The 25124-nt window shown below is 45.6% G+C and overlaps 1 protein-coding gene across 8 annotated transcripts in view; it reads left to right on the plus strand.

Moving 5' to 3' along the window:
- PTPRM (protein tyrosine phosphatase receptor type M) overlaps positions 1–25124 on the plus strand; it is a 798567-nt gene that overhangs the window by 721473 nt on the left and 51970 nt on the right. For all 8 annotated transcript variants that reach the window (XM_079943436.1, XM_079943437.1, XM_079943438.1 and 5 more), the window contains one exon: positions 17220–17317. In XM_079943436.1, coding sequence (XP_079799562.1) covers positions 17220–17317 — 98 coding nt within the window. The remainder of the gene's footprint in view (positions 1–17219; positions 17318–25124) is intronic.

Genomic DNA, 25124 nt, shown 5'->3' on the forward strand with positions numbered 1-25124 from the left:
TACTCACGGCCTGGTGGAGGGCGGGCACGAAGCAGATGCCCAGTGGGACGGCAGGAGCGCGGGAGGGAGTGAAGGGATGAGCAGATGCGTGAATGGGGAGCTGCCACGTGCCCAGCACCAACCAGGCAGTAGAATACTCCATCCAAGCCACACGGCACCTCCGCTGGCCTGACACGGTGTCTACTGACCTGGATGGATTTTTAGCTCCAGTATCTGTGACTGTGTCTGTTCTAAGTTAAGGGCTGGTCACCTCCTGTTCTCGTGAACACTTTTTCTTTCAACATGTCAGTAAATCAAGGCACTGTTTTTGGAGACTGTCCACTTTGTCGAAGTCACTTTGCTTAGCTCCACGCTGACTCTGCTCACGCATATATGGCCCCCCAACTACACCTTAGATAGTCAGTCTTATTTGTCCGTAATTATAAGCTGTTACTAATTTGGAAAAGAGAAACCTAAAGCAAATTTCCTCCAGAGACTTTGAGCTAGAGGGAGACTCTTACATGAGAATAATAAAAACGTGGGGTGTGAAGGTTTACAGTGGAAATACCTCCTATCCTCCACTACTGCAGAACAGTTGGAACTTTGCTACAGTGACTCCATTCCGTTTACTTTTCATTTGTGTTTCTTCTGCATTTCATCCACATACCCTGTGTGGCATGAACATTGTTAATAAGGATTTTCAGAAAGATGAATATGGGTTAAATTTTCCCGGGCGTCTGAAGCAGTAATTACCGGGACCTAGAAGCGCACACTGCTGCCCTCAGCAAGTTGAGACTTGCCAGAGGGTCCGTGCAAGTTCTACACGCTCTGTAAAGAGCTTTTGTCTCCTGGGTTCTGACCTCCAGGTGGAGATGAGCACTTGAAATTATTTCTCAGTAGAATTGAAAGGAAACATTTTTTTAAATCAAAAGCTAAGCCCTCAGTAAACAACTTTTGTTTTTATTCCTTCCTCCAAGCACCAGCTCTGCGCACACCTCAAGTACAAATTCTCCATTAGCAGCTATTGTTCTTCCTGGCTAAGGTGTTCCCGCATTGTCAGTGGGTTGGAGGTTATGTTTGGATTCACTTATCATATCCTATTAGAGGTTGATTTAAAAGTATTGCCCGGTAAACTGGAGTATGCTCGAGTTTCCAAACTTAAATAGGGAGGCTTTGAGGAAGTGTGATTTATACCTAGAGAAACAGTGACCTCTGAGGAGGTCTAGGTATTCCCGACACCCAGGGCCAAGGTCTCCATGCAGGGCCCACCTTCATCTTACTCTCCATCTGCAGGTTTCCAAGGGAAAATGAACAATTTCAAGAAAACAGCTTATCCACAAACTTCCTTTAAAACAATAGTTTTTCTTCACCAGATTAATTTCAAAAGTTACTGGCCAATTAGCCAAAAGGTCGGATCACAGACATGGCTCAGCCCTGTGCTCTTAATAAACTCTCTCATTAGAAGTGAGAACGTTTAAAGGCAGCTTGCATATTAAAAGATGAAACCAAAAATAGATCATGTTAGGTACCATCCTTCAGGGTTGTCACAGATGCTGTGGCGGAAACATATCCCTCAAGGAACAGAACCTAAGTCGATACAGAATAATTTGAAGACAAATGCTGTCTCACAGGTACTGGGTCCTCAACCGCCTGGAAACAAATGCTTTTTAAATCTTTCAGAGTAATTTGGAAGTGTTCCTGATTTGAAGTAGAAAAATGAGAGCATCTTTTAGAGATGGTAGAAACTTTAAAAAACCTTTAAGTCCAACTCTCTTGTTTTGTAATTGAAACAGTTGAAACTTAAAGCACAAATAGATTTAAGTGACTCTCATCATGTCAGTTCAAATGAGTCACGACTGCAAAAGGATTTGCGAACTGTATGGGTAAACATTCATATTTGAATAGTGCGTACGCCGTGTTCAACTTAGGAGGAATATCATGTGTTTCCAGCCTCCTGAGGGGCCTTGGTTAACAGTGAGGAAAACGCAGGAGGTCACATCTTTCTTCCAGGTTCCGTCCTGAAAGGACAGAGCTGTGACTCACCCCCCAGGTGCTTTCTCTGGGGCTGGCCTACCCCGGCCTTCACCCCTCTTTGCAAAGCCAAGCTGTTCCTCTCAGGCATAGTTCATCGAAAATTGAACCAATATTTCTGTGCATCTACCAAGTGCCTGCTAAGTACAGGGCTGGGCATAGAGCATTGGCTCGGGAGTTACACAATGTGCCATGTATGTAAGCAATCAGCTGCTACCGATCTGTGAGTTTACAGCAACGTCAGATTTGGGCGGTATGTTAGCTGTTTCTCTCTCCCAGCCCTAAACCATTGAGCAGGTGGAGAAGTGAGGCCTGATTTTGCCCTAGAACCACACTCTTCCTGCGTCTCGGAACCAGGGTCCTTTATCGCCCATCGATACGGTTTTGGACAAGTTTCTCAAGGCAGCAAACTTGAGGAAGTTTCTAGCCACTGCCAGTTCTTCTTCTCGCCTTCTCACTCAAAGGGATGCTTCTGGAGATCTCCCAGTGCCGTCGAAAACTTGAGATAGCCTGCGCTCCGCCGCGCCTAGGGTGTCAGCTTACCTCTACTTTACTAATTTATCACATTCATTCTCTTTTTCTTAAATAAAAATGGATCCCACTTGTGTACTGAAAAAAAGCTTAATTAAAGAAGATAGTGAGTCATGCAAGCTTTTATTTCTCTGGCAGTGGCCCCTGAAACATATGGAGGTTTTCCCCTTCTCGCTTTGCTTCTCCTTGACAGAAGGCAGGCAGCTCCTCTGGGTCACCCAAGCCCTCCACTCTGAAGGCTGCCATTCTTTCTTTCCTCCTTGATGGCCTTCTCTCCGTGCCCCTCTTGAGAGCGTGAACAAGCACTCAGGATGAGTGCACGAGGGTTCTCTTTGGAGACAGGCCTGATGGATGCTCTGTGACTCCGCCAGCAAGAGGCTCTTGTAATGTGAACATTTGTCATGTTCCTCCCTCCCGAGGCTGCAAACGCTTTCTCGTCCGCCTCCTCGCAGCTCTTCGCGCGGTAACTCCATCAAGCCTGTCGCGGGGATCAGGGACCAGTGGGAACGCATCTCATCTCTGGATCTGAGACTGGACCCTTGCCACACGCTGCCCACCACCCCGCCGTTGTCTTCTGTACACAAGTTCCTCTTTGCAGGCCTCGTCTTTGCCGCCACTCAAATATGACTTATCTGCCTTTATCCTTCAGTTTCCATGTCAAGAATAATAGCAGCCTTTGCATTCCCCTTCACAGGGGCACCACTGCAAGCTGGAAATGTTTATGTAACTGCTAGGGTGGCGTGATTCTAGAGGAGGGCTGAGTATAGTCCAAAAGGAACAAAAGCCAAGTAACGGTTCATTTAGGTAGATGGGGCTTCCAGAAATGCTTTGGAACATTCTAGTCCTGCCAGGAGTCACCCTGTTACTGGTTCTGTTCACAAATAGTCCTTTGCTTAGGTAACATGGTCACAATCAAATCTTTGAAACCTAAAGATTTTATTTGGCCGTAAAATTGCTTCCATATATAAATATGTTTTATGTCAGTAACTAGGACAAGGCTTTTTCCCCTGCAAGAGGCAGTAGAGCAGAGTGGTTAGTTAGAGTGTAGACACTGAAGTTACACTGCTGAGGCTCAGATTCCAGCTCTGCCAGCAACCTCTCAGTAAGTATTAGCTAAAATTCTTATCATTATTCCATTGATTCCAAAAACACATCGCTCAAAGCACATAGGTAGTCAGGCTTTAACCCAAGTATAGCGTATGCTCGTGTCATTTTCATAAAAGCTAATACATTCTACACCTGTTAGTGCTTCTTCCAGGATGTACCAAAGGGAACCACTTACATTTTCACCAGCATCCTGCATCCCCCTCCAGACTACAAAAATTATCGTCGCTGTTGTTGACTTTTAAACAAACACGGGTTGCAAAGACAATAAGCTAACTCATCAACTGCAGGGAGCATATTTTCCTTCAGTTTTTGAAGTCTTGCAGACATTGACCATCTCTGATAGCAGCAAAGAACACCAGCGTGGAGTCCTGAGGCCTCTCTGATGCATCCTTAGAGTCAGACTACATGTAAGTGAAAACAGCTTAATTCCAAGGACCAGACAAGTCCCTTCCCAAGAGGCTTCTTCCAAACCAATTTCTGATATAAGAATCACACAAGGATGCTTTGGAGAGGAGCTTTGGAAGGCCAGGAAACCACTGGAGGAGAAAATGGGGTGAGCAATGATCTGGGAAAGAGAATAATGATGACAGAGGAGCAGAGGGGGAAATCAGAGGGAGACAAAGGGCAAGACGTGTGCTCTTGGCCTGTTTCTGCAGCCTGTCTGTGTTGGGTGGGGCTGGACTGTTTGTGTATCCGAAATTATTTTAAGGCTTCCATGGGTGATCTTGTAGACTTTTATTTTGAAATGATTCAAAATAAATTGATTCCGGCTTCCCTGGTAGCGCAGCGGTTGAGAGTCCGCCTGCCCGATGCAGGGGACACGGGTTCGTGCCCCGGTCCGGGAAGATCCCACATGCCGCGGACCAGCTGGGCCCGTGAGCCATGGCCGCTGGGGCTGCGCATCCGGAGCCTGTGCTCCGCAACGGGAGAGACCACAACAGTGAGAGGCCCGCGTACCGCAAAAAATAAATAAATTAATTAATTAATAATAAATGAAAATAAATTGATTTTAACACATGTAGCTTTTGCTTAAGAAAAAAGAAAACCTCTAAAAATATTATGACAAAGTTAGGTCGGAAAGCCACTATTTTCATTTATTTTCTTCTTTTAAGGTCTTAAAATAATGGGTGAGGGAAAGGAAGAAGGTATCCAGAATACTTGAGTCATTTTGTTTTGAGTTTACTGTTTTTAAAAAGGTGCTTCTTGGGCTTCCCTGGTGGCGCAGTGGTTGAGAGTTCACCTACTGATGCAGGGGACATGGGTTCGTGCCCCGGTCCGGGAAGATCCCACATGCCGCAGAGCGGCTGGGCCCGTGAGCCATGGCTGCTGAGCCTGCGCGTCCGGAGCCTGTGCTCCGCAGCGGGAGAGGCCACAACAGTGAGAGGCCCGCGTACCACAAAAAAAAGGTGCTTCTTTATCTGTTTTTACCGTTGACTTGAGACATAGTTAAGAGTGGTGTGGAAATGCACAAACTTCTCCTTGTAAAGATAAATTAAGGAAAACCACAATAAAAATTATGAAGGCTATAAAAATGTATAACAGAAGAAGAATTATAATAATGACTAATCAACATAGGATGAACTCATATTGGAATTAAGATACTAGAAAATACAAATATAAAAAATGGGAAGGTGACGATGAAATACGAAGTTTCTGGTATCTCTTAGGAAGAAAGTGGCTATTGATTAAATTTATCTTTATTAACACATTAAATAATACCTACTGTATTATTCTTTATTGTTTTTAAGTATTTTATAATTATTTTTAGTGAATAAGATGAAAGTCAGATTATTAACCAAAAAAGAGCCAAGAGTTGAGGGGTTGTGACTGATACTACAGACGGAGGTTTCCCAAGCTGTTTTAGATTTTATAGTAGCCTGTCCATTAGTGTTTGGTTTATACCGATTTTCTAGTAATTAAATCTGACATGACCTTTTGGTGTCCAATCAGGATTTCATATGTTCTAGTAATGCACCTGGAAACTGACATCCCATGACACTAATTATCTAGAGAAAGCCATGAATGTTTGCACAGTTCATGTTGGCACACTTCCTTATTTCAGTCTGAAAGGAGAATTTTAGGGGATGGTATGAGTGAGGTGTAAACATCACCATGTGGATGGTGTGTCCTGGAGGAAGTGGATGCACACACAGTGGATGCCTAGTTTTTTCAGACATAAGAGGAGCACCTTGTGAGCCAGTTTAGGAGAAACAGGGTATTCAGCAAGTTCCTGCTCACCAATCAACTACACTTCAGTTAAAAAAAGGAAAAGAAGTAGAAAAGTTAAAAAAAAAAAAAAGACTCAGGCAGTGGGTAAACCTACTCCAGTGTAAGAAGGGATTTGTCATTGCGTGAGAACCATGGAAATGTAGTAACCAAAAAAGAAAAAACCCACTGTTTAATGTCATTAATTAAGTCATCACTTACGACCCTACTTCTTTTTTTTTTTTAGACATCTTTATTGGAGTATAATTGCTTTACAATGGTGTGTTAGTTTCTGCTTTAAAACAAAGTGAATCAGCTATACATACACACATATCCCCATATCTCCACCCTCTTGCATCTCCCTCCCATGCTCCCTATCCCACCCCTCTAGGTGGTCACAAAGCACCGAGCTGATATCCCTGTGCTATGTGGCTGCTTCCCACTAGCTATCTATTTTACGTTTGGTAGTGTATATATGTCCGTGCCACTCTCTCACTTCGTCCCAGCTTACCCTTCCCCCTCCCCGTGTCCTCAAGTCCATGCTCTACGTCTGCGTCTTTATTCCTGTCCTGCCCCTAGGTTCTTCAGAACCTTTTATTTTTTTGTAGATTCCATATATATATGTGTTAGCATACAGTATTTGTTTTTCTCTTTCTGACTTACTTCACTCTGCATGAAAAACTCTAGGTTCATTCACCTCGTTACAAATGACTCAATTTCATTTCTTTTCATGGCTGAGTAATATTCGATTGTATATATGCGCCACATCTTCTTTATGCATTCATCTGTCGATGGACACTTAGGTTGCTTCCATGTCCTGGCTATTGTAAATAGAGCTGCAATGAACATTGTGGTACACGACTCTTTTTGAAATTATGGTTTTCTCAAGGTATATGCCCAGTAGTGGGATTGCTGGGTTGTATGGTAATTCTATTTTTAGTTTTTTAAGGAACCTCCATACTGTTCCGTAGTGGCTATATAAATTTACATTCCCACCAACAGTGCAAAAGGGTTCCTTTTTTCCACACCCTCTCCAGCATTTATTGTTTGTAGATTTTTTGATGGTGGCCATTCTGACTGGTGTGAGGTGATACCTCATTGTAGTTTTGATTTGCATTTCTCTAATGATTAGTGATGTTGAGCATTCTTTCATGTGTTTGTTGGCCATCGGTATATCTTCTTTGGAGAAATGTCTATTTAGGTATGACCCTACTTCTAACAAGGCATTATTTCATTATAGCTTCAATGCCAATCTTCTCTTCTTTTAGTAAATTAAAATTAAAATTCCATTGGACTGGTCACTAAATTAAATTTCCACTGGTGAACATTCTAACCCTGTAATGCTGGACATAAAGGGTGTTTCACATGAGAGCTGTCCTTAGAAAATGCTGCCACTTATATTTTTGAATTTAGGTTAAATAAAGTATTCCCAAGTTTTCCCTATCACAGAACAATTTCTCAGTGTTTGCTTCTAAATCTTTAGTTGATTTTTATTGTTTCTTTCAAATGGTAATCGGGGGGGTATTCTTAACAATTCAGGAAAATAAGCAAATTTCATCCTGTGAACCTAGCCGTCTCCACTTCGCTTTTCTTTTTCTGCAGCTGAAACCAAAAATTATTCATAAAAATTCCATGATTTTCACTTAAGTAGCCTCAGGGGAGAGCAGATGCACCTATCAAATAAGTGTTGTTAAGGATTACTAATTATTAATGCAGAAGCCAACTGCTTTCTGTGTCACCATTGTCACTTTTGTGACATACCAGACAGATGAAGTCCGTAAAGCATGGTGGCATATTCTACCTTTTATGTTTCACTGCTGCAAAAATGAAAAGCTACTAAATGTAAAATTATAAACGTAAGTGTTATAGAAGCATCAGACTGAAAACTCACTTAAAGTTTTGTAATAAAAACTTATTCAGAAAACACTGAAGGGACATCTGATGTTTGGAACGTTGAGTAACTGACTTCATAATACTTACTCTAGATTATCTCCAGCAGCAGCAATAACAATAATGGATCAGAAATTTAGGGCGACTTTTTTTTGTTTTGTTTTGTTTTGTTTTTTTTGTGGTACTCGGGCCTCTCACTGTCGTGGCCTCTCCCATTGCGGAGCACAGGCTCCAGACGCGCAGGCTCAGCGGCCATGGCTCACGGGCCCAGCCGCTCCGCAGCATGTGGGATCTTCCCGGACCGGGGCACGAACCCGTATCCCCTGCATCGGCAGGCGGACTCTCAACCACTGCGCCACCAGGGAAGCCCATAGGGCGACTTCTATTTATGAGCTTGAAAATGAATGCGTAAATCTTAGGCCTCTCCTTTCCACATCGGAAAAGGGGTCTTTCAGCATCAGGGGTCTTCGGTTCCGATGGAGTGAGCTGGATGCCACAGGGCCTGACCAAGCCTACGCCCGGCCAGTGCCCAAAGCCAGGACTCCTAGTTTCTGCAGCTGCACTGCCCTTGGGGTCCCCGCCCCTTCCCTCTGTGCTCTGCCATTCGGTGTGCACCCCACACCATCCAGTCCTATCAGGTAGTTAAAGGCTGATGTGCGCAAACAAGGCCCCCGGGCTTTGGGGGTCATTCTGAAATTTTCAGAGTGTACCTGGATTGATGTGAGTGGGAATCCCAGTTTCAGAGTCACTTAGCCTCCTAAGCCTGGTTTTCATCATAAGATAGAAACATAGTTGTGATGCTGAATAAATGAGATGGTGCGTGTAACACACACCTGGCCTGAGGACTTATCCACCTGCCTCACTTAATTGTCCACCATCCTTCTCAGCCCGCTTCCCAGGTCCCCTTACTTTCCAGCCCAGAGCCCTCAGCTCCTTTGCTGACAAAGCAACGGTACTTCGCTACAATCCTGCTCGGTTGCATCCAAAACTGTCCTCCAAGGGCAGCCCTGTCGACCCCAGTCTGATTCAAAGGTCAGCTGATGCGTCCATGACCCACCGGCTTCTGTGCCAGCCCAGCCCAGGCCTGAAGCCCACCTGAGCCCCTGCTCTGCACCAGGGAGCCTGTCCCCCTGCCCAGCCCTGTGTGACCTTCCTGCCCCAGAATCACCACCAGGAGCCACAGGCTGCTCGCGGGCCCTGGGGTTCCCATCACTGCCTGGATGTCTCCGCTGCTGGTTTCCACCGGCCTGTGGGTGGCAGGGAGCCACCCTCAGAATATAGTAATATTTTTAATATATCTAGAGTATTTTATAACTTTCCCTTTCATTAATTGGTATGGAGCATGAGCTCTTTGTTTACGGTTCTTTACTGTTCATGTTCAACATTGTCGTGTTTCTCGGGAGTTTTTTTTTCTTTTTTTGTGGTACGTGGGCCTCTCACTGTTGTGGCGTCTCCCGTTGCGGAGCACAGGCTCCGGACGCGCAGGCCCAGCGGCCATGGCTCACGGGCCCAGCTGCTCCGTGGCATGTGGGATCTTCCCGGACCGGGGCACAAACCCGTGTCCCCTGCATCGGCAGGCGGACTCTCAACCACTGCGCCACCAAGGAAGCACTCTCAGGAGTTTTTGTTCAATAAATAGAGTAGATCCCTCCACTCTGGACACTGATGTCTGTCTGCGTCTGCGGGAAGCTCAGGGGCTCCCTCTGGACTTGAACTTTTGATACCTGGGCTCAGCTTTCTAGCCCACTGGGCCCACCGCCTCCAGGCCCCCTCCCTCCCTCCCTCCCTCCCTTCCTTATGGCTGCGGATACCTCGTCACACATCAGGCCAACCCACCTCCTCTCAGACAACCAAACACTTCTTCCTAGAAGGTAGGCTAAAAGATTGCTCCCTAGTTGTGTTTTTAATGTCTTCTTCTACTACTCATAAGGTCTGAACCCACAATTCTTGTAAAAATTTCGCATGTTGTCTCAAAATGGCTCCCATGTGTCCCTTCCCCACTCAGGTGGCACTAAGTCGCCCCTACTGGATGTTTCACCCAGAGGACCTGCCCCCCTCATTCCTCCCGCCAAAGTCACATCCACTCTGCACTCCACCACTGCAGGAAGAAGTACAATCTCTTCCTGACGTTGACTACTGTAGACATACATCACTGGCTGACAGTGGTCTGCAAAAGGTTTCCCTTGTGAATCCCCAAAAGAAGTTTGAAAAAATTATGTACCCCCTTTGAACATTTTAAGTTGCTATCTAAAATTTTCATCATAGGTTTATATACATTTATTTGTTAATAGGAGATAGGCGATATTTAATTATTTTCTAATATAAAAGGATTGATATAATGAGAATAAATATTTTATGATGTGCAATAAATAGAGTTTAACCACCTTACAGATTAAAGCACCGAATCTGAAAGAAAACACATGAAACTTTCATCCATGGTTTGCATCCAGGAAAACCTGGCTGTCCTACAGAACAGCCCAGTTCCAGTTAAAAGAATAAGTGTTACCAGCCTCTACCACTTTGGATGTCCTGAAGTCAGAGCATCTCAGGATGAACCAAAACACCCCATTTTTAACACCGGATTTTTCCCTTTATATAAGTATGTTTCATAAGGGAAGGCAGGAAGCACTGTGAGTTTCCAGGGTCAGTATTTCAGTCCATCCCTTGGTTTCACACCTGCAGGTCTTTTCACCGGGGCAGTGCCCCATAGTAATATTTAAGATGAGTGAGGGCTTTGTCAAGTTTGAGAGAGACCACTGTTCCTGGAACTCCTCAGGGAGATCAGTTTGGGCAGAGTCCATAAAGCCGCTAAGTGTCTAGAAATTACTGCTTTGGAAACTACCCATGTCCCCCTTGAAAAATCTCCTTGTGTCTGCAGAGGTGTGCACATCTCAGTTGAAGTTCAGGAGTCCCAGGACGCCGACCTTACTGCACTTTATATGCGAGTGTGGTGTGTTCTTGCCTTATACAGCCACAAGCCTCTTGAAAGCAGGGGCTATATTTCTGTTACCACTTTTGCATCCCTCACCATCCCTCCCAGGGTGCCTGGCACAGAGCAGGCTAAGTGCTCCCCCGTGGATGTGGGTCGCACACTCAGATTCCCACCAGGGGCCAGGAAGGGGATAAGAACGAATGAAGCAAGCTCGGAGGGGTCCGGGCAGGGGGTCGTCGCAGGGATCCCAGGGAGGCGGCACCTGCGACAGCAAAAGCCGAGACTGGAGACCCGGTCCAGGCACAGGCTGTGCGGGGCCACATTTGCCTCGTTAAGGAATCTGGGTTTTACTCAGTGGAAACCCCTTGGAAGCTTTTTAAGCAGGAAAGTGACGTTTTGCAGAGGCAAGCTGTGGCTGAGATGGGGAGAACAGGCTGGGGGAGCCCCAGGGTGAGGCTACGCTGATCATTCAGGGGGCACGTGGCTTGGCGGGGTGGGCGGTGAAAACGGAGGGAGTAAACCAGGATGTGCTGGGTTCTGGAAATGCTCGGATGCAGGGGGCGTTGAGGCCGCGGAGAAGGGGCCTTGGGAGAGGACGTGCCCACGAACTTGGCCTTTATTCTATAGCAGTGGGACCATGGGAGGCTTAAAAGAGGGAAATTGATCTCATATAAAAAGGCATTTAAAAAGGTGGTTTTTGGTGGTTGACATGGCTTTCCTTCTCTTCTCCTCTTGCCGGGATCGTGATGACTTGTACACACACACCTGTCAGGTAGGGCCCTTCCCAGTTCCTTAGATGCTTACCTGGGGGCATTGTGACCCGTGGGGTTAGACCTCACCCCATGGACAACTTTGCTGACCTCTCTCTGCCTCAGTCTCCTTTCAGTAAAATGGGGGAAGAGTAGCACCTATCAGATAAGGTTGTGATGTTTAAATTAATAACATAATACATGTAAAACACTCAAAAGAGACCTGGGAAATAGTAACAGCTCAAAAGAAGTTAGGAATTATCCTGTTTACAGTGGAATACCAATTCGTATCTGTACCCTTTCTTCTCTTCCAAAAACTCTCATACACCACCATGAGCTCCAAAGGACCTTGACTTCCTATGGCTCTAACACAGAAAACATACAATATAGAAATGAGAATGTGAAAAGAAAGGAGGGGTAGGAGTCATCTATCAAGGTTTGAAATTATGATTTTTTTTTTTTTTTTTTTTTTTTGCGGTACGCGGGCCTCTCACTGTTGTGGCCTCTCCTGTTGCGGAGCACAGGCTCCGGACGCGCAGGCCCAGCGGCCATGGCTCACGGGCCCAGCCGCTCCGCGGCATGTGGGATCTTCCCGGACCAGGGCACGAACCTGTATCCCCTGCATCGGCAGGCGGACTCTCAACCACTGCGCCACCAGGGAAGCCCTGAAATTATGATTTTTAATATCTCCCACTGCCCATGAACTAGAGAACTGGTCTTCCACAATAGAGCCATCCTTGAATGTCTTTCACTTACCCTTTTCACGGCTTTTCATTGTTTTCATCCTGCTCTAGTTCTCTCTGCCCTTTGTTGTTGCTGCTTCTCCAGGGCTGGGTGGTGTAAGAACACCCGTCCGATATACAAACTACCAAACGTAAGGTAGATAGCTAGTGGGAAGCAGCTGCATAGCACAGGGATATCAGCTCGGTGCTTTGTGACCGCCTGGAGGGGTGGGATAGGGAGGGTGGGAGGGAGGGAGACGCAAGAGGGAAGAGATATGGGAACATATGTATATGTATAACTGATTCACTTTGTTATAAAGCAGAAACTACAACTTGCTAATTGTAAAGCAATTATACCCCAATTATACCCCAATAAAGATGTTTAAAAAAAAAAAAGAACACCCGTCCACACATCTCTACTCAGCAGAGAGAGGTCTGTACGTGCTGACGATCACCAGGGAAGTGGGATGTGGTCCTGGCCTGATGCTATTGAAATTTCAGGACCTTACCTTTTAAACGCTTCGGTTCCCCAGGGACAGCTGCTGAGAATAACCTTCCCGCCTAGTGTGCCAACATCTGTAAATGCATGGCCACAGTGAACATGGGGCTCGCACGCAGCCAGCGACTGCAGGAATCAGACACCTTCCGGGGCTGTCATTGCAGCCATTCATGCCAGAGGGAGCGGGGTTCACAGCATCCTTTGCCTGCTGTTTCCTTGTCTTAGGAGTTTATCTGTTTGTCCCCCCTGAGAGCAATCTCCAGTGACCTCTCCGTGGATTATTCTCCCCATGCTGAGGGTGTTTTCCAGCTTTGGGGAGACAGACATCAAAGGCTAGGAATACATCCCTAGCCCCTCCAGGCGGTCCTCCTCAGGTGGTCCTCCCCCAGTTTCAGCCCAGCGACAGTGTGGGACTGAGAGTAAGCGCCCTGTGTACCAGGCACGCATCTGGAGACTCTCGGTGTTGGCTCACAATGGCCACGGTCATCTGACGCCACCAGGAGCTGCTAAAACCACATGGTGTCAGTGAGGTCACCCCGCCCCAGCCTCCAGTCTGCTTTTTGATTTTGTTTGGGGACGTGTATCTCTGAATCATAAGGTATTCAGGTCTCAGGAAATAATTTGAAATATGTTGAAGAGAAAAGGAAAACAGGATTGACAAATTTTGCATTGAAATCCTTACCTTTGGGTTCCTGCCTTCTTCCGTGTTTTCCCCTCAAAAAAAAAAAAAAAAACAAGATTTCAATGAACATTCATGAAAATATCTTGAATCGTCAGCCAAGATAAGACTCTCTGGTGCCCACCCTGAGCAGCTCCATCATTGAATTGCCCCAGGTGTGGGACCAGGTGTGGGAGGAGCTGAGTGGTGTGCAGGAGGGGCCCACGCTCACATCCAGCAGCACATGGTGCCGCCCAGGAAGGAGGCAAGGGACAAGAGACAAGGAAGATCAGGGCCGAACTGCACAGGGAGTGTCGGGGAAGGAGGCTGGGGGACCTTTTCCAGCACCAATTTTTTTCTTTCTCAGATCAACTTAGAATAATCTTTGTGTTCACATTCATTTTCAGATCTTAGCCCCAAACTGTTTTAGTTCTTCTGGATACCTGTCCTCATTTTAGCACTAAAAAGACCCTCACTTAATGCATTCTTCTCTCCTGATCTTTTTTTTTTTTTTAGTCCAAGTTAATGGGTAAGAAAATCAAGACTAAATGATGATTTAGTGATCATTGTCATCACCCAAGTGAGCTTCTAATTCTTACAAATGCCCTTTATTTTAAAGATAACCCAAACGTAGTTAAGTAAACATTAAAAAACCTGTGTCACCTCAACTACCACCTTGCCCCTCAGTAAAATGGCACAGCCATGTTCCCAGATAATACTTTGTGAGGGAAGTTCCTTCTGAATCAGAAAGAACTGGGATTTCTTGATTCAGAGAGCTGGTATACGGCTTAGACTGTTCAGTAGATTCAAAACCTACACATCTCGGGTGTTCCACAGTTCCACCGCCGTAGGAGACCATGTGACAGATCGGAGGTGCAGCCGAATGCCCCGATGCTGAGGGTCTGTGGTCCTTCCCCAGGAGACCCAGCCCCTGGCCCCGGCCAACAAATGCAGAGTCTCTTGGGTTAGGACATCAGAATTGTTGAGAAGCTCCACAGTGATTGTAATATGCAACCAGCGTTGAGAACCACTGCCTTCGACGGAGAACAGTTAGTGGAAGCCAGGATCGCACTCTGGCTCCGGATCATGGGTTGAGTTAAGATTGGAGGCAAAGCGTCGGGGCAGGGGGCCTCAGAGGAACCACCTGCTTAGTGGCTGGGACCAGCTCCTGCAGCACTGCCCGGCGGCGCTCTGTGGACTGGGTGACCGTCACGCTCATCCTGAAGAGGCTCCAGCAAAAGATGCCCCCCTTTCTATGAATCGGGAAGGAGTAAAGGCAATGCGCTTTCAAGCTTCTACAGATAATCTCTGAAATACGTCAAGAAGCGGACTCATATTATCTATTAACGTTACTTAATATTTTTATACTTAATATAATAGTAAATAATGTGGTTTATCCTGATGCATACAGACTTATTCATTCATTCGTTTATTCATTGAACTGCTATGTGCTGGGTATCCCACAGGCAGTAAGGAAAGGGCAGTAAACTGCAACAGCCACATTCCCCACCCGCCCCCACCCCCCAGAACTTGAGACAAGTCATCACAACAGGGTCTGAAGCCAAGAAGGGGCAAGTGGGTTGCACCTGGGAACTTGCCCCCAGCCGTGAATGTCTCTGTTGGGCACAGAGGGGAGAGGGGACTTTCTCCCTGAAGGCACTCGCCGTCCGCCATGCTGAGACATCTGATTCATCCACGGTAGCCCTTGTCATCAGAACTGTTTCTAGAAGTTTCAGAGTAGGTGACACAGACCTGTGCATCTAGTGAAGGAAGCAGGAAGTGTCAGCCCTGTGTTTCAGGGTCACATTGGGAAGGCTATCCGTTTGCACAAAGATGGACTCAGGGTATTTTTTCCTTGTGAGTGAGTAACAAGCTGTTAAGTACACAGCGGAGGCACCTCTCTCCCCGAAAGCTAGAAGCATAGTGATTGATGGAATCCGCTGTTTACTTGTGCCCCCTGTAACCTTGCCTGAAGTCACTGAAATCTTCAGCCTATGCATCAGGAGAATGGCACGCACATGCCAAGGGACGGGGCCAAATGGCAGGTGCAACTTCATGGTGGGCAGTGTGCAAGGTCCCATAAGGGGACTCGACGCAGAGGCTCAGCGGTTGGAGGGGTTCTCACGGGGAGGGGAAGAGTGTAGCCATGGCAGCAGGAGGAATGATAGATGTTTGCATTCCAGAGAGGAGGGAATGAGGCTTGACAGTGAGGAAGAAGAAGAAAAAGTACACAGGAACCAACTGGTAATTGGTCAAGAGGAAGGGGAGATGCCTGAAGGCGCCCCCGGCAGTGCCCCCATCGCTCAGCCAATGAGTGACCAGTAATAAATATCTTTAAATGCAACTTGTTGTTTTTGTTTTTGTTTTGGCCTTTGTTTTTGCAGTTTCAACTCTTTTATTACCTTGGGCTTTAGAAGATTTGAGTTAAATTCCTTAATGTTCATTTTATAAGGCAAATGAAGGCTACAAGTTCTTCTTCCTAACCTATGGCTTAACCTACTGATTTCTGCAAAATAATTTATGGAGAAAGCTTTCTGTTTTTACTGATCAAATTCTACACTCAATGATAATATATCTCTTTAAAAAAAAAAAACTTGTCATAGAAAATTTCAAATATGTACAAAAGTCGACAGAATTGTATAATGAATCTTCATGTAACCATCACCTGGCTTAAAAATTGATCAACTTACAGCCCAAATTGCTTTAAATATACCTCCAACTTATCTCCCTCCATTCCTTATAATATTTTAAGGTAAAGGCACCTTGTTTTGCTCTGACGCTTGGCTGTGTGTAAAATGCCTAAGTGTGCGTTCATTCCACGAATCCTTAAAATAACCCTGAGACGTGTTCCTGAAATCAGTATGTAGATAAAGAGAGATGCAGACACTAAAGGTCTCAGTGACCCAAGTAACTTGCCCCAAATCACACAGCCAGTTCAGAGCCAGAGGCAGATCTCAAATTCTCATGTTTGAGCTCCAGACCCAGTGATCTGCAGTGTCCAGATACAGCAGCACAGCTGTCCCGACCCATCCCTAAACGCTCGTCTGAGTCCCCGTGTAACGTGACTGTCCACGCCTTTGAAGTTGTCTTTCTCTCCTGTCCTCACATGTCTGCTGGTCGTATAAAGATTTATGCTGTTACATGTAGACCCTCAAACATGCATGGGCATGAAGTCGAGTTTGGGTTTTTAAAAAATCTGCATTAAAAGCAAGTTTAAGTTCCAGCTTTCCATACCTATACAGTATCTATAGCATTGGCATTTTGTAACCCATTTTTTCCCTCTTTTTTTCCCAGTCCATAAAAAGAGCTTTTGAATACTAAGATCCCAAAAGCTGGGGCAGCAGATCCCGGTCACGTTCAGTGACAGGAAGTACAACTGCTTGAATCCAACTCCTCTCTTGCTTGAAGGAGTCAGGCGAAAATTTTAAAAAGGATTAATTTGACAGATAGCACAGAATAAGAAAAATATTAGAAACAAGAAAAGGCCATTTTTCCTATAGATGCTCATTTCATTCTATATACCATTTCCCGGGATATCTGCCAGTCGTTAGCAGGAAGAGTAATGGTACCCATTTCTTTTTTTAAATTTCACCCTTGAGTATTATGGAGATAAATAGCTAAATGATGAAGAAATAACTTTCTTTCACGGCAGTCGTTTAAGAAGGGCAAAAGAGCTCAAATGCAGATACAGTGGATGACACGAAAAAATTCAACCATGAGTGAAAAATTCAGTATTTCTAAGGGTGTCGTTTTAGAAAGAATACCCTCTCGCATCAACACTAGAAGGAGAGCTCTGTCCACCTAGAAAAGTAAGGGGACTGCCTGTGGCCATCCATAGATTTCTTTGCAAGCCCCAGAAATTTTCCAGTTGCAAACTCACAAAGAAAACAAAAGTCTCTGCTGTGTTTTGCTGCAGGACCAATGCAAGAGACCATCTATGACTTCTGGAGGATGGTGTGGCATGAAAACACAGCGAGCATCATCATGGTGACCAACCTGGTGGAAGTGGGGAGGGTAAGTGGTCCTCTCCGCCTCCTGGTCATTTGTTCCTTGCTTAGCCAGCTCTGGAAGCAGTGTGTGTCCTTCCAAAAATATCAGCTACCATGGCTCCTCCTCTTGCTTGCTTATAAATTATCAGGAAACATAGCCTGAATTGCTTTCATTTGTTGTGATAGCAACAGACAGAAAAGGCACTCAAGATTTAAAAGCAGTTGTCATCCAGCTATATTGAGCGCACAACAACACAAAAACACGGCGGAGCATGCATGCTGGTTGTTGGGTGTCAGAACACAACGGGAGGCCCCAGGAGACAGGACTGCATTCCCCACCTCTGGGAAATCCACTCTGAGAATAGCCAGCAGGCCTGGAGTCAATCCTGGGCTTAGAAATCCAGCATCTCCTCTCGCTTAGATTTTCCTTTCCTGACCTGTAAAGTGGAGACGACACTCCGACCCCCTCCCCCCCCACCCACCCCCCCGCCACCCCAAGGTCTTGGGTTACTTCATCTGTATTGACTACGGAGGAGCTATTTTTATTTAACCAGGAATTTCTTAAGTAATTAAGATCTCGGTCGTGGGATGTGACAGGATTCTTTCCAAAGGGAAATTTTAAAACGAGCAGATACACAGGTGCAACTGCTTTGTTGAATAGTGGGCCCAGTTCTGTGCTTCTGCTGGAGGACCCATTACTTCTCAGAGAGGTTGACGTTGTGAGATCTACCCTCAGCCTAGAGATTAGCCTTGAATTGAGATATCGGGGCAGAAACCATAAAGGGGTTGTTTCTTAAGATTAGCTGTCGGCCTTGAAAAGAAAGGAAATCCTGCCATTTACAACACAGATGCACCTGGAGGACATCACGCCAGGTGAAATAAGCCAGTCGCAGAAGGACAGAGACTGCGCAGTTCCACTCAAAGGAACGATGGAGGATAGTCAAATCTTAGAAGCAGAAAGTACAAGAGTGGTTGCCAAGGACTGCAGGGAGGGAGAGGTGGGGGGTGATGTTCAGTGGGTATGAGGTTTCAGTTATGCCAGATGAACAAGTTCTAGAGATCTGCTGTACAAAGTGTACTTGTAGTCAACAATAGGCCTCGCATACTTGATTTGTGAAGAGGGTAGACCTCACGATAAGTGCTCTTAATACACACACACACACACACACACACACACACACACACACACACGGGCATGCACCAAGAACAAAGGCACACAGGAAACCACAGGAGGTGGTGGATATTGTCTATAACCTTGGTTGTAGTGATGGTACCAAGGATATCTGCATGTGTCAAAACCCATCAAATTGTGCACATGAGGTTTTTTGTACATCACTTATACTTCTTCAATACATCTGTTTAAAAAATGGATTTTCAGAAGGTATCAGGAAGCACAAACCGGGAAGAAGAGAGACATTAAGAAGTGGGAGGGGGGCTTCCCTGGGCGCAGTGGTTGAGAGTCCGCCTGCCGATGCAGGGGACACGGGTTCGTGCCCCGGTCCGGGAAGATCCCACATGCCGCGGAGCGGCTGGGCCCGTGAGCCATGGCTGCTGAGCCTGCGCGTCCGGAGCCTGTGCTCCGCAACGGGAGAGGCCACAACAGTGAGAGGCCCGCGTACCGCAAAAAAAAAAAAAAAAAGTGACCCATGGAAAAGCACTAGTCCCAAACGTATTATAGGTATATTCTGCTAAATAAATAGTCAAGGAATGGGTAATTCAAATCTTATAAAAATTATTCTGAGAAGAGAAAAAGAAAGACTACTGCCCCATTTTATTTTAAGAGGCTAGTATAACCTTGATATCAAAACCAGAAAAGGACATAGCAAAAGGGAAAATTATAGATACCACAAATTAGGAAGAAATGAATACACCAACAGATCAAAAAAGAGAGCCCAGATGTTGATGTAGGCATTTGTGGGAAAATGTGTAATTAGTGGGAAAAGCATGAGCTTTTCCATCAATTGAACTGGGACTTTTGATTATCCATGTGGACTAAAACAAAAAGCCCATAAATGAATACTAAATAAAGACCAAAAGTTTTAAACACTTTAAAACTTTTAGAAGGAAATATGGGGGAAAATATTTATGGCCTTTGTTTTAAGAGTGTTTCAAATACACCAAAAGCTCAACACGTTAAGAAAAGGATGGGGAAAATTGACTATTAAAATGTAAAATTTTCTGTAGAATAAAGGATATTAGTAAAGTGACAAGACAAGTGGGGAGAAGCTATGGGCCCCTTATGTAAAGTAGAAAAGCTTACAAAGCACTAGTGTACATACTAACAGTGTAAAAACCATTTCCGTCTCTCAATTCCCTGTCTCCTGGGAGACATCGAGAGCAGGGGAGCTGGCTGAAAGTGGGGCTGGGGGGAGTCGCTGAGCTCCCCACCACCAACCCCTCACGTGGGCGGTGGAGATGTCATAGCACCTGCTTCACAGGGATCTTGTAAAGATTAAATGAGTTTCTACGTGTCAGGTGGTTAGAGAAGTTCCCACCCCATTCTGAGGACTACGTAAACACAGATATTAATGTAACCCTTACATTTTCTCCAGCAAAGCTAAGACCTACTAGTGGTATCTATAAATTACCTTTTTTCACCCCAAATCAGTATTTTGCTATGAAAGCAGTAATGACCACTGGAGAAAAAAAAAAAAATTCAACTGCACCAGAAAGCAAGCTCCTTTCAGGGAGGAGACAACCTTACAAATTTTTGGTCTCTCTCTCCTGGCACTCAGGAAATGCCCAACAAAGTGAATGAATGCGAATTCTTCCCTCTTAGTGTTAGAGAGTAGCTAGCATCTGCTAGGTTAACTGTGAGACAGCTAAGCTAAATATTTCATCTGTTTCTTCCCCTGAAATGTATGATCCATCCTGAATCTTCACTCGTCTCACAAATACTTGTTGACTGCCCCTAGTATGATAAGGAGCAAGAGAGACGTGGAGACGGCTTTGCACAGCTTTGCTTTCCCAGTAACTGTATTCCTTGAAAGTTATTTACCAGGTTTTACATCTTTGCATCGGAGCTCACTTAAAATAATCCCAAGATAAATTATTTTGAAAAGTAGATAATTATTAAAAATAACACCTACTACTGGATTTTTTTAAAATAAAGGCGCACGTGTATTTTTTGCTTATTTGAAATTCCAACGTGTGCTCTCTCAGGACTCAGTGACTGTGTTACCAACCAGGGTTCTTGGCCTCCTTAATCAATAGAAATTGATAAGAGGCCAGACAAGAAATTCAGGCCAGGCTTTATTGGGGCCTGTGTTGCAGCAGGGGGAAGCGAAAACAAGCAACAGGTTCCCATGCTTATTCCCGAGTCAGGGCAAGCTGGTTCCTTGTATGGGGTGAGGGTAGGGGTGTGTCCAGGGGTCGGGCCGGAGGCATGGCTTAGGGGATTTGCCCACTCCTTTGGTGGTGGTGTGTGCAGGGGGCATGTGCCCTGTTTTTGCTCGTGGCTCTTCAGAAGTGGCAGTTGAGCGTTTGGGGTCTTTTTGTATCTTTTGTCCAGAATTTACCCCAACTGTATATGCACGCAGTTATTTTTAGTCCCTTATAGTTTTTTTGTATTTTGTTGCTTGAAGAGACGTGTGTCCAGGTGCAAGCACTGCAACAAAGGGTCCCAGGTCCCAGCCTGTCTCAACTAGAGGTGAGCTGTTTTCATATGATAAACGCTCTTCCTTTAAGGAAGAATCAGGACAGCATGGTCTTTGGCTAACAGGTCAAAGGGAGATTGCGCTATAAAACTACTATAGTAAAAAAGCTTCAAACACCAAAGCCTGTTGGACATGGCATCTTTTGCTGGAATGCAAGTTTCATTCCGAGTTACGTGCCTTGGAATAATAGCAAATAAAAAGGCCAGGCAGTGGTGGTCTCTGTTCCTTCCATCAGGCACTTGGACCCATCCCATACAGGGTGGCCACTGTTGATATTTTTGATGGAAACTATTCTTTCTGACAAATAACCGTGGACACTTCAGCTAACAGTGTGCAGCAGAAGAGGGGAGTCAGGGTTCAAGTTCAGCCATAAATGGAAGCCCACAGGCTCACAGAAATCCAGTAATTTTAGGTCTGGTAAGCCTACTAAAACAATCCTTGCAAATGCTTACCCGGTTTGTGGGGATGTGGCAAGCTCTGGAGAGTCCTCCCCTGTTACCATCAGCCTCTTGGACCAACCTGTCTTCAATTAGTAATGCACTTAATGGCATCTGTCCTTGAAATGTCTGGTGTGATTTGGGGATGTTGACAAAAGGTCACATGCCCTTCGGGAAAAAGTCGAATCTTATTCCAGGCTGTTTCCCATTGTTCATCCTGCACATTTGTTGAGAGATGACGTTTCCATTTTCCATGGTTGGAAACAGCAGCAACAAACCACTGAAGAAATGAAAATGACATGGTTTTAAGGGGAGCAACTAGCTACTTACCACGTTGAGCGCAAGCACGCAGTGTGTCCTTCATGAATCAGGCATGAGCCCGGGAACGCTGTTTGTTTACACAGACTTGATTCATTAAGTCAGAGCCGGGCAGCTTTCCCCAGATTTCTGCCCTGCAGCGCTCCGCATTAGGCCGCTGTAATTGCTGGTGTTAGAGCTGCTGGGAGGCCTTCCCTGTCGCAGCACCTGTGCAGAAGACTCAGACGCTGCACTTCCCTCCAGCGGGATCCCCGGTACATCTGCCAGGACCTGTCATTATCTAAGACTTCCTGGTCACCCCCGTGCGTCCCTCGTGTTGTGGGAAGGGACCCTTGTCAGTTTCCCTGGCACCTGATGACAGCTGCACACCTGGCATGTAAATTGCGCCGGATGTGCTGTGATTGTTTTCCCTCTTTAATGAACCCGCCCGAGGGACGCTGAGCTCTTTATCCATCGCCTGTTTCCCCGGCACTCCCATTGACACGGTTTCCACGGAGCCTCAGGACTCCGTTGTGTTCTACTAATTCATCTGCCAAAAGTCTTAGAACCAAATCTGGGGGCCTCCCAAAGGAGATTTTTTTCCACTGGTAATTTAAGCTAATGATTTCTAAACATATTTAGTCAGTTTTATGAAGGCCTCATTAGAATGTGACTGTTTATTAAAAAGCCAAATGAGGTCTCAGAGTCATGTAGGAAAATTATCGTTGAGCTGCTCTGAATAGTTCTGATAACAGGTGATGAAGGCTTTTGGAGCTAAGAGAAGTAGAGACCAGAGACGTTAAGCCCCATCAGTGTAAGGGATGCGAGGGGGCCACCTAAACAGATGCTTTAAAGGTTGTCATTTACCCAGAGTGGTTGACCTATAATTCCTTTCACAACGTTTATCACTAAAAGGATAACAAAAGAAAAAAGTTAAAAATGAACACTGTTCGTCAGAATTAGCTGTCAAATTCACATGCAAGGAAGGTATATTAAGATTTCAAGTGCACCTGTCACATACAACAAAGAACATTTGCTTTTCTACAAAAGCCACCAGATCCAGGATCAATGGAAGAAGCAAGAGAGAAGCAAGATTTCCCCCTTTATAACATGGGGAAATACTGTTTAATAGTAAAAATAACATAGGTAATGCCTAACAGGACAAAATAATAATATTTTTTACAAAATTTCTTAAGTTGTTCCAGTTTGTACATGAAAGGGAAGAGAGAAATTCTTTTTGAAGACATTGCTGAAATTTTTCTGTCTTGAACTCTCACGATTGCCTTTCATCGATCTTTTTTTAATGAATTAAATATTTAAGATGGACATTTTGTGACCTGGATAATTACAGCCTTAACTTTTGATGAATTTATACTCATTCAATAAGTAGTCCTCTCCATTTTGATCTACCATCAACCATTTCAGCGGTCATATTAATGTAGCCGATTCAAGCCTTGCCTCTCTCCATAACTTTAATACAAAACTAGGAAAAAGAGGAAGTCTGCACTGTGGCCTGTGACGATTCCCACCCAGGCCACGCCACATTTCATGTCACCTCCTCCAGCACATCACCCAAGAAATGAGGCCCTAACTGGTCCTGAGCCATCAGCAGCAGGAGAGGGGCCCCCTGCCAGCCCCTCCCTCCACGAAGCCAGATTTCCAGTACAGAAGACTCCGTAGCTGCCCTGTGAACCTTTGAGGTTTTCTCAGCCCAACGACCTCAGGTCCCCTCTGTAAAAAGTTAGAAAATCAGCCCAAGAGCCTGATTTGTCTTGTTCACAAACTAACCCAAAAGTGGGCTTTCTTTTCCCTTTTCAGCACAATGTATGCAACATTTAATGATACACTTACTGTATCCAAGGCACTAAGAAATACAAAGGTATTTATAATTCACTTGTCCTGGAAGAACATAAACTATGGTATTAGGGAACATTCAAACCATCAGCTATAATACACGTAAGTCAGAATGATGGTGACCCTAGTGAAGGGACTGAGTCTGCCTAAGGGAATCTCAGAGGACTGCATGGAGGAGGTAGTGAGGAGCTGGACTTAAATGGGAGAAGAGATTTTAAATGGCAGGAATGAGACAGAAACCACTTGAGGGAAAACAGAGAAAGGGGAGTAAATGAAAGATCGGGAAGGAGCGAGTGGTCTGACGCAGGTGGCTGGAGCCCTGATGGGGAGGTACTGTGAACCCGGAGGCAGGAGGCTGGTTGAGGTCTTGTCCGTAGGGGTCTGAAATGCCTTTCTAGGAGGGCAAAGGAGGAGCAGGGAGTGGGGGGTGTGCTTGTGTGGTGTACGGAAGGCATGAAGCTGGTGCATCCTATGTCCTAATTAATGTTGTTGAGAGACAGTTCTAGTGGCCGCTAGAGAAAGGTTTAGAAGGGTTACAGAAGGGCATGGAGACAGGGTAGGCCAGAGCAAGACTCGGTGAGGGACGTGGTGGGCTCGGACTGTGGCAGGGGTGATACCCACCCGGGTCCTTGGACTCTGTAATCAATCGAAATTGATAAGAGGCCAGACGAGGGATCCAAGCAAGGCTTTACTGGGGGTCGTGCTGCTGCACAAGGGAGAGAAAACAAGAAACAGGTGCCCTTGCTCGCTCCCTGAGGCGGGGCGAGCTGGTCCCTTAAATGGGGTGAGGGTGGGGGCGGGTTGGTGGGTGGGGCCAGAGGAGTGGCTTAGGTGGTCTGCCCGCCCCCTGGGTGGTGCCGGGTGCTGGGATCAGCCCTGCTTTTGCTCCCGGCACCTCAGAAGTGACAGTTGGTTTGTGGCCTTCTTGTATCTTATTGTTCATAATTTGCCCCAACTGCACATGTGCAGTTATTTTTAGTCCCTTACAGTTTCTTCGTATTTTGTTGCTGGAGGAGACATTCGTTCAGGTGCAAGCACTCCCGTAAAGGGTCCCAGGTCCCAGCCTATCTCAGTGGCATTTGGAATTTATGGGAGACACATAATTTGGGTGTTATTTGGGGATGCTGATGGGGGCTTGAATATGAACCCAGATTTCTACTGGGTTGTGACTCGGATTGATGTAAAGGCTATTAACCAAGAATGAGTATCCCTTCCCTTCCCAACCAGGGAAGGAAAGAAGAGCAGTTTTAATAAAGCCGTAACATGATTCATCAATGTATTTGGGGCATGCTGAGTTTGAGACTCTGAATGAACAACGTGGGGCTTTCCAGGAAGAGGGATGCGTGAGCTGATGACACAAACTATGAAACGTGAGCTTGTCCCTTCGTTTACTGAGCATCTACTATGTGCTAGGCTTTGGGCTAGACTGGGGAGGGCAAGATGAAAAGACCTGGCACAATCTAAGAGAAAGACAAGCAAACCAGAAAAGTATAATGTGAAGCGATAACCACTGAAACAGAAGCATGGCATCCTCGGCAGAAAGAGCGAGAAGAGGGCTGAAGACAGCCCTGGAAGGCGTCTATATCTA

The sequence above is a fragment of the Stenella coeruleoalba genome, assembly GCF_951394435.1.
Source record: "Stenella coeruleoalba genome assembly, chromosome: 14".
NCBI lineage: Eukaryota > Metazoa > Chordata > Mammalia > Artiodactyla > Delphinidae > Stenella > Stenella coeruleoalba.